Source organism: Haliotis asinina, chromosome 8 (genome assembly GCF_037392515.1).
Source record: "Haliotis asinina isolate JCU_RB_2024 chromosome 8, JCU_Hal_asi_v2, whole genome shotgun sequence".
NCBI lineage: Eukaryota > Metazoa > Mollusca > Gastropoda > Lepetellida > Haliotidae > Haliotis > Haliotis asinina.
In genome coordinates, this window is record NC_090287.1 from 405,166 (window position 1) to 416,141 (window position 10,976).

At 40.8% G+C, this 10,976-nt stretch overlaps 1 protein-coding gene across 1 annotated transcript; it reads right to left on the reverse strand.

The window, feature by feature from the left end:
- Positions 1-462: 462 nt before the first annotated feature.
- On the reverse strand, positions 463-8,242 carry LOC137293973 (E3 ubiquitin-protein ligase TRIM56-like). The gene is made up of 3 exons (XM_067824876.1): positions 8,163-8,242; positions 5,980-6,289; positions 463-4,480 (listed from the first exon to the last, which is right to left on the reverse strand). The coding sequence occupies exons 2-3, from the start codon at positions 6,287-6,289 to the stop codon at positions 2,793-2,795; spliced, it is 1,998 nt and encodes a 665-aa protein (XP_067680977.1). The 5' UTR covers positions 8,163-8,242; the 3' UTR covers positions 463-2,792.
- Between the last annotated feature and the right edge of the window lie 2,734 nt (positions 8,243-10,976).

Genomic DNA, 10,976 nt, shown 5'->3' on the forward strand with positions numbered 1-10,976 from the left:
TGCATGCTTTATAACCCTCACTTGCACCTCGGTCACCAGACAGACAAGTCACTGACAGACTTCAGCAAACTTCAAACATTCACATTCTTCATCCTGCCAAGATACTGTTGGAGTCATTGTGTCCACCATGTCCTTTCTAGTGTGACCTACACTTAGGGACCATACTTCTTGTATGTTGTTATGTTTATATATTGACAATTATCTGTTGCATTGTGTGTTACACACAGTAAGCTGCGTGCATACTTCATACTGTATCTTTTCAAACTTATCTGAACAACTGTAATTCAGGCATCTTCATGTAATGATGCATACAATGTACGTGTTATTCATATTTTTGTTGCAAGTTAAATGATTTATCGTGCTCTGGTTATATTTATTATATTTATAAATGCTATTGTCTATTTCAGGGTGTATATGATAATGACCACAGTCGTCGAATAAATCGAACCACACCTGTAGCCGTATTGTCAACTTTATCAAGGACACACAAGTAAAGCTGCTACATTTGTATTGAACTTTTCTTCTGTCAAACGTGGCAGTCAGTCAGTTTCCACCCCGCGGGAACAGATCTCAACTCTATCGATCCTTAGCTACAGTTCTCTTTTCATCAAACATTGCAGACGTGCACCAGAGGAGCTTCCGGTTACATGGCGTCATGGAAACATGTTCCAGATGATACAATACATTGTTAAAACGAACTGCCCTATGCCGTTACTAGTCATAATAACCACGGCGTAGGGATTAAATCTCAAACACGTCTCCTCCAATTTGTCAAAATCAAACATGTACATACATCTAATGAGGGATAACAAGCTACATGACAAACAAAGGTCTGTGAAGTTACTGCTAAATACCCTTACCTGCCAGTATCATGAATATATCACAGGATACACTGCGTGTCGTCCAGATATATATCTCACTGTTAGGTGTTTCCAGACTGGAATATTCGTGTTACTGTAGAAACGTAACTGTTGTGTACCCAATACAATTCCGTGACACAGACAGCAAAGGAATGCCATAGTATTAACAACTGTATAATAAAATGAACTACCTTTAAACATGAATATGAAACCGGAACTGTTTCAATATATGAACAGAGACGGTGTTGTTCGCATTATGGCCTTCATTACTTGATGATTCATATAAAAGAAACCCTGCAACAATTAAAACATCCTTCAGACAACATAAAGATAAGCTCATAGATAATATCAGTCATTAACATGATCTGTATGCATACAACACCTTTTTACAGAATATCATATAGAGAAACAAACCAACATGATAATTTCTTATCATGTAAACATTACATATTGCATAAATTATAGTAAACCCACCAAGTGTGTGAACCTGCAACAACAGCAACATCAATACAAACAAACACGTTAAGGTATTGTCAATAAATGACATGTACATAAAATACGTTTAATGGTAAAACCCTGCTTCATTTTTACATTCACACGTTATGCATTCGTTCATTTACACGGTATACATTCATTCCATTACACATAACACATCCACACATCTACACGGTATACATTCATACAGCAGCTATATATTACAAAAAGATTAAGTTTAACATCGATATACAACTTGATGAATTACTTACTGTTTGTAAATAATTTAACTCATAATGCATTGCATTCTGCAATACGACTAGTTTTCACAAACAGTAATCACAATCTGACAAAGCAGCCAAATTATCAAAGCATGAACACAAACTGTACACATCACATGAATCTATAGAAACTACAAAAAGTATATTGAAAATCACTAACCTTAAGAATTGATCCCAAGAGGTTTGTTACAAATGTCCAAATGTGCGAGATTGAACAATAGAAATGTTGAGTCTCAACTGATAACAAACCGAGAACTTTAAGCAGTAAGCTTGCAAGGTTTAGGAAAAAGGGACAGTAAGTGGCTGGGTTGGGTATTGTGAGGTAGTGCTCTATAAGTGATTGCAAGCTGAGAGGGGTTAAGGAAACTGAAGGGTGAAGAACATGATGTTTAAAATACGCTAAGCTGAATATTTAACTCAGTTAAAACTAAAGAATAAAAACACTGAAAATATACAAATATAAATTACAAAGGATCATCACTGGTAGTACAAATGACAGTATCAAAATTGCGAAAAAAACACAATAGCATTAACAGTGACCCAGTTCCATCTGTAAAGCTTCCTGGGTTAAACACCATATTGACACAGCTGCTCGTCTTGTGGTGTTAGGTGATACATATATTCCAGAAGGTCACATACAGCTGTTCAAGGTCACATACATCTGTACCAGAAGGTCACATACAGCTGTTCCAGAAGGTCATACACAGCTGTTCAAGGTCACATACAGCTGTTCCAGAAGGTCACATACAGCTGTTCCAGAAGTAGGATTACAATTGTAGTGGCACATATGCTCCAACACCACGGCTAGTTTGTATGCGTTAGTTAGTAACGCGCTCCCGTAACTAAGTTTGTCACGCAGCCACAACATTCCTTAACTAGTAACTAGTGATCACACAGCCATATAACAATCATTTACAAAAAGGCATCTTTGGAGATATAAACTGACATAATCCACTACATTTAGCAAAGACGAATTGGTAATTTGCATTCGCATGCTTGAATCCAGATAACAACAGTTCCGAAATATTTTCAGGATCCCACACTCGCATGACATACTTTGTGGTCGATAATGATAACGTCGCACATTTTTGAATTATTAAAAACTCAGTTCCAATAATGAAAAAAAAACACATTTTGATCATAACAATACTCATATGCCCCATTGCCTAGACATAGATCATGGCGCGTCTGGAGTCTCAGCGTTGTTAAAGGTAATGACACATCTATCTTCTTGTGACACATACAGCTTATGTCCACAGACAGATAAGCCATATGGCTTCCCTGCTTCAAACGTCAGCAGGTCCCTGACAAATTCCCCTGCTGCTGTCAGTAGTATCACCTTCCGTGCTCCCCAGTCCGCCACCAGGATGTGCCCGGTGCTGGTAGTTGCAATACCTCGTGGTTCTCTTAGACGCCCTTCTCTGGTAGATGTGAACACGACATCTCCATCTGGCGTGATACAGTAGAGTGACCGTGTGTCAGAGACCAGGATGTTGCCCCCGCCTGTAGTACACAGAAATCTCGGATCACGTATCAGGTTCTTCCCAGAGTTGAACTTTTTGACTGACCTGATCACAGTTCCCGACATATCCAGAATATCAACACACGGTGGACTCACACAGCCTCCTGCTAGTGTTGAGAGACTCAGGGCTGTCAGACATCTGTACTTCTTCGTGGTTGTGACACGAGAGTGCAGAACGAGATACGGTGTCACGTCCACTATTACAATTTCAGTGTGAGACCAGAAAGCCACTGCCACCTGCTTGTCGTTCAGTCTCGTCACAGTGTGCGGTCTACATGGGAGATCAAGTTTTCCAAGGTAACTGTTAGCTGTGAAAGATTTCAGACAGTTATTGTTGAAGTCAGTGACCACTAGTGTCTCCTCACCGTCCACAACCAGGACAGTGACGTCAGTTGGATCCGGCTTCTTCAGGTCTCCATGAACCCTGATGTCGACGATCTGGTGGAACACCGGTCTGCAGTCTATATCGAAAGTGCTGCTCTGCATTCTATCGAATGTGTCACTCTGTATTCTATCAAGCTTCACATCAATGACACACAGGTTCAGCTGTATTCGACCCAGGTGTACGGCATTGTGTAATTTCTCCTCGTCTACTTCACAAATATACAGAACGTGTGCATCACCTACGTTGTCTAAGAAACCACCCCTGTCTGTTGATTCCTTGAGAGCCCCTGACTGACACACCCGGTACATCTCAAGCATGTCAGTCTCACTCCCCGACTTCAGCATCTGGTTGAGGTACTCTATGTGCTGTTGATACATCTGCACGTCTATTTCCCCGGACTTCATCTGCCGCTTCAGTTGTCCAGATTGCTTCTCTGTCATCTCATCCAGTTCATCCAGCAGCTGTTTCTCCTTCTGTTTTATTACAGATACGACTCTCTGTGAGACCTGCTTGATCTGTGACTCAGCTGTCTGTCTGTTGCGGCTGATCTCTTCAATCTGCGATCTGTATTGCTGAAGTGACCTGCTCGCATCGTCAAAGCATCTTGTGAACAATTCCTTCTTGTGAAATAGATCGGTTCTTATCTCCGCCATCATGGACTGGACGCTGACCACAGAGTGACACTGACAGTGGTATGTAGTACAACACCGGAGACATATTGCCTCATTACAATCACGGCAATAGAAATCCAAGTCTTCATTATGTTCCCTACATCTTGGTCTTCGGTGCCTAGTGGCCTTCACTGCTCCATCAAGGTCAGCGATCACGTGGTTTGATGTAGCGGGAAGGGAGGCATGCATCTTCACACATCTGTCACAGAGTTCGACATCACAGTGTTGACAGAAGGATGTGGCTGGATTTCTGTCTCCAAGGTCTTGACAGGGAAGGCAGCAGCACCCTGTATCGGAAGGAGTCAGAATATCATGATAATACAGGTTAATAAAATACAGGTTAATTAATACAGGTTATTCAACTATCAAATCTGTGTAAGATGCGTTCACCTTTCGAGAACGTCAGGTGTGACTGATATCCTCTTGCTGATGATATAGTCGTTCAACAGACCCTGCCTTAGGCCGAGACTGCAGAACTGATTTTGTTTCCTTTTGTACATGGTTATGTACAGCCCTGCTTTCACCTGTATTCAGAGACTGCTGTCTTATAGCAGCAACACTGCAGAATGCGGCGTTAAACAACTCATGCACATGGTAGAGGCTGTTGAATTATTCCTGGAATCTCGCCTCCTCACCATTACATTTCTGCTGAACAGATCAGTCAGTGAACCTGACAGGTGTAGGATGCCATGTGTTGTTACTGGTACTTATGTGTATTCACAGTCATAATTCAGTGAGAGAACCGAGAGTGCGCGTTCGTGCCTCATTTCCAATCACACCACTTCCCTCACTCCTTTCATTAACAATAGAGAACGTGATAACCTGGAAAACATCCTTTAAGTATATTTATTACGGCCGGCTTTGGCATTGACGTTCGATATTTTCTTAAAGAGACGATGTTTTAGCTGGTGGGCCAATGTCCCCTAATTTCATCACAAGCACTGTACCACCTATCTATGCTTTAACGAAAAATCCTTGGAAAGGTCAGTTCATACAAAGTACTACGACCAATAGCAACCGTCTTGTGTTCGAATCAGGAGCACGCGTGAATCCGATCTACGGATGAATCCCTGGGGCAATGCAGGTCTTCTAAGAAATCGAAGTTAGACTCAAAATCAAAGTGTAACCAGTCGTCTCTGTTAACAAGCGACGACCATCACTTATCTTGCACGAGAAAAGTGCTTGTGTGCGGGTACATACTCTCTAGTATGGGCGTGTGTTGGTCCGGACGTGTAGTTCGTTCATTATAAATACCCATGGATGATGGAACAGTGAATCGCAGCGCCAACAGCAAAACACGCGCGTTTAATGATTAGATTGGAGTGTGGTTACTGTGTGCCATTGATATTTGGCAGGATACAGGTTTAGAATTTCCTCGCGATTGTGTGAGACAAATGATTCACTGCTGACGTGTCCCATGGAAACTGTATGAAGTAACTGTACAGATTCGAGCCGAGTGTTAAAGTACCAGTGTTGATGACATCCTATTTAACGAAACTTGTAACATATGCAAAAGTGTGCACGGGCACCTGCGACACATCAGCTCTGGTATATTCTCCCTGCGGGTCTCGAGGGAGGTAATACATTTATCGGACCAACCCATGGCTGCATCCAGTGTATAGTGGAGACTTATCTTAACGTATACCCCGTATATCGAGGATGCTCGTGTATATAATAAGTGTATGTATATGGTCATTGAATTATCGACATTCTAACAGAACGAACTTCACATATTAATAGACCATACATTTACACGAGGTATTCCTGTTACTTCCTATTTACTTACCCAGGAACGTATTTCCTCCATAACCTAGTGTGTCCAGGAGTCCCTGCATGAGGAAACTGGGCTTGATCTGTGTCACCCACTCCTCCACTGGTCTGCCAGGATAAGGAACTCCGGTCATCTGTCGACAGTAAGGACACGGGATGGACTTGGCACTGATGGCGTCTTGTCTGGTCTTCAGGAATTTGCCCAGACAGACCTTACAGAAGGTGTGGCCACAGGTCAAAGTGCAGGGGTCTTTGTATCTTTCCGTACATATTGAACAGGTCAGGAAGTTCTCATTTAGAGCCTCCAGCTTCCGGGCGGCTGCCATCTGAAACAGGATTGGATATTGTTTTAGCTCGTTCATGTAGTCATATTTCTTCATTTGGCTTGAGTAATGTTCAGTGCAGAAACAAGCCATAACCGTGCACCTCCTGTCAGATACCAGGCCACTTGTGTTGGATAAAAAACGATTTCCTTGATCTTAACAGGAGACAGACTATGACGTTTCATTAGCGGACGGGCATATTTGCAATGCTATCATTGAATCTTGTCAGTCAAATTATTGTCAACAGGGGCAGAATATTCACTGACATAAATAATTCCATCAGTTGTATGAAAAACCCCGACAAGGTTAGATTTGTTGGTTAGGATACGTCCCAAGCTCTATAGGGCCTGTCTATGACGCCCTTTGTCCATGGTTCCTGCTGCACATTGCAGGTGTTTATATCGATCTGAAATCGTCAAGGATGGTTGAGACGGCAATACGAGGAACATGCAACGCCGTTATGTCGCTTACGACGTTGTGCTTGTGAAAGCGTTGGACTTGACAATCTCATGCAGTTAATTACCATGCTTACAAAATCTGCATTTCACACACACACAGAGACACAGACAGACACACACACAGACAGACACACACACAGAGACACACACACACAGAGAGACACACACACACACACACACACACACACACACACACACACACACACACACACACACACCATGGTAACTGAGAGAGCGAGGCCGGTTGCACCCATTGTTTGAGATGACTGGAGGGTGTCTGAAATTTTTTTCCCCGATCAACAGCAAGAACAGAATACGTAAGGACAAGCTGATCAAGTATTTGTGGCTTTGACCTTTTTGCGATCGTTCACCTATGAACTCCATATTTGCTTAGGTCTACACAATTAGTATTTAGCTCGAGGTTTGTCTTGTTTATGAGTGTTCTGGGAGTTTATTTCAAAACTGTATCCCAAAGATATGATCTACAGACCCCGCGCTTTAATCTTGTCAGATGAAGAATGTTGGATTTGTCGAGGTCATGGATGATAACCTTCCTTTGTTAAAAGTTAAAGGATTTAATAACAAACAGATAAATAACGGCACGAACAGTCGGTTTGAAATATTCCTGATCTACTAGAAAATTATTCCGAGGTCTGCAACTGTCTTTTCAAATACATCTCAAGTTTAGACGACAGCAATTCGTAAAAGACTTGACTAAGGTAAGTAATCGCTCAGCGATTCCAAAACGTGTCTGCAGTCTCAAAATACGTTCGGGAAGTGCAGAATCGTGTGCGTTGTTGTAGTCTGGCCGACACAGAGAGAGGTTACGATGGTTGGCGTTTGTTTCTTCAATGATTATTTGCTCCTTTGAAACCCTCCTCGCTGACCTACGCTCCATGTAGATGCTATCATGGAAGCTGCAGTTCGCTCCAAACTCTTTCAACAGATGGTTGCGAACATTCTCCCTGTCAGATATGCAGACATTAGCGTGACTTTGTTTCCAAGCTGCTTCAGTAATTTACCATTCACTCGTGGAATGTCTCCCCATTCCTTTTTTCGCATTCAACAGCTATTTCAATAAACGAATTAATACTAGTGCATCATTCAGTACGCTAAGTCGTGCCGTTTTGCTTAGCGGTAAGTTTGGGACGCAGCCGTATCAAGCTCTAACCGAGTTAATTACCCCAGATGCCCATGGTGTTATTTTTCAAGCGTTTATATGACTGTTGCAGATATTAGCCCAATTGAACTGCATTGTCAGACTAAAGAATCGATAATGGGAAGATAGATATCTCATGCGCTGTATTCAGACACACATCTACCCGGCTATGGATAAATCCTCCTCCTACTCTATGACGTAGCGATGGAAACTCACTCGGCCACTTACACTACTGGTCTACACACATATTGCTACATACCTCGTCCCTGGACAAGTCCTCCCGTCTCTCTATCCCGGACGGATCACACCAAACTATACATAATGTCCACAGAGGAAAACAGCTATACTACCAACCGACCATGGAAGTTAATTCAAAACGGTTACAGCCACCGTGATTTGTTGTGTGTATTCGCTAGTGCAATATCTGCTTAGCTCATTGTTACTTTTCAGTGTTGTATTAAAAACAATAACATTCCTGCTTAGTGAAAACCTCTCCCCCCATACACATGTATTTTGTTTTCTTTCTTTTTTTCGTGAAATTACACACCTGGAAATCGAATAACCAGTGAAATAAAACTGACAAAAAACATTGTGTGGAGACCATCATACCCACTCGGACAATCAAGATATATCCGAACAACAAGGCATGGAATACAAAGGAGTTCAAGTCACTGCTCAACGAGAAAAAGCGTGTGTTCTGCTGAGGGGACAAAGAGAGGGCGAAAAGGACATAATCACGCAAACAATTAAATGTAAGAACTCGTATAAACAAAAGATTGAAAAACAGTTTTCCGACAATAATCTCAGGTTAGCCTGGACTGGTTTGAAATCTATCATTGGAACAGAACAAATTTCAAGCAAAATATCCTTGTGTCTAACTATCAATCCTTTGCTACGGAACTGAACTCGTTTTATGCAGGTTTTGATGTTCATGATTTCAAATGTGAAATTGACGATGTGTGTCTATCACTACCGTCCGAGCGAGGCAGATGTACTACTTTCTTTTAAACTGCTTAACGTGCGGAAATCTTCTGGTCCAGATAAACTGAGTGGTTTTATTTTAAAGGAATGTGGAGAGCAGTTAGCACATGTATTTCAAAATAATTTCGAAAATTCACTAACGTCTGGTACAATCCCATCTCTGTGGAAAACTTCAAACATTGTCCCCATTCCAAAAATACAACGCCCATCTGCTCTTAACGATTATCGTCCTGTACCACTTACATGTGTTGTTATGAAATGTCTAGAACGCATTGTCTAAAAACATTTGCTTCATAATGTTACACACTTGTTAGATCCCCTTCAGTTTGCGTACAGACCTGGGCGTGGTACTGATGATGCTACACTGACTCTCCTACACAATATTTTATCTCATCTGGAAAATTCAATAGCTTTGTTCGATTACTCTTTGTTGATTTCTCCTCGGCATATAACACAATACAACCACATGTACTTTTATCTAAATTGTCACGCATGGGTGTTAACTCTTTTATCGTCAAGTGGCTCAAAGATTTTATTGTTGGTCGGAGTCAGTTTGTATCTGTTAATGACTCTCGATCAAAAGTTATATAGACATCTACTGGTGCTCCACAAGGCTGTGTGCTTTCGCCAATTTTATTCACATTATATACACATGATTGTTTTAGTACCTCCAGTGATGTTTTTACAGCAAAGTTTGCAGATGATGCAGCACTATGTGGTCTTATTCCACACTCAGAAGCCTTCTATCGGCATGAAATTTTAAACTTTATAAATTGGTGTCAAGAAAACTATCTGGTTTTAAACACTAAAAACAAAAGAAATGATTATTGATTTCAGAAGGAAAAAATAAAGTTTAACGCCGCTTTTTATCAGTGGTGAAGAAATTGAAATTGTGGACAACTACAAATATCTTGGCACAGTAACTGACTCAAAATTATTTTTTACGGACAACACAGATCGTATTTACAAAAAGGACAACAGCGGATGTATTTCTTACGTCAGTTGAGGAAGTTTTCCATCGACAAAACTTTAATGCGAGCCTTTTACCAAACCTTTATCCAAAGTATTTTAACTTATAACTTTACATGCTGGTATGGAAGCCTGTCGGCGCAAAACAAAAGCAAACTTTTCAAAATTGTTAATGCCGCCATCAAAATATCTGGAATTCCTTTAGAACCTGTTAGTGTATTTTTCGAACGGCAAGTACTTAAAAAAGTGAAAAAAATTATGAATGATTCCGACCATTGTCTACATTATAAATTTGAATATTTGCCTTCTGGACGTCGTCTCTGCTTGCCGTTATTCAAATCCAGCAGGGACCGTCAGTCTTTCATACCAAATAGTATCAAATTTTACAACGAGCAGGCCTCATAAAGTTTTTCTTCTAACGTCGTTTCCGCACTTTTAATCATTCATTTCTTATTTATATAGCTGTGTATTGTCGTTTGTCTGTGTTCCTACCTAATTGTTATTTGTATTTATAATCTGTTAACTTATACAATGTACAACAAATGTCCCTAGAGATTACCTTACCTTACCTTACCTTACCTTACCTTACCTTACCTTACCTTACCTTACCTTACCTTACCTTACCTTACCTTACCTTACCTTACCTTACCTTACCTTACCTTACCTTACCTTACCTTACCTTACCTTACCTTACCTTACCTTACCTTACCTTACCTTACCTTACCTTACCTTACCTTTAAATACATGTTCTCTGAATTTGCGTTCGGTCCAATCAAAAATTGTCTCAGTAGAGATGGTGAACTACTGCGTGGCTGAAAACTGCCATTTGTCCAAGTAAAACGTTTGAACTCCGATTTCGCGGGGTTTTTTTCATTGCGTTTTTTTCAACTTAATAGGTTGAATTGGTTATTTTTGATGGTTTGTTTCGGTAAGTGCATACCGAAAGGTACCATAATCTGCAAAGTTATGTTTTACATTGCATTTGACCTTTAACACCTGTCTTTAACAAACAAAAACGTCTCACTGCGCCACAGGATTCGCTAACTGATTTTCTAGAAACAATGTGAAACTGTGACGAGTGTAGTCTTTTTTGTTTCTACTGGTTTGACTCTAACAACATGGT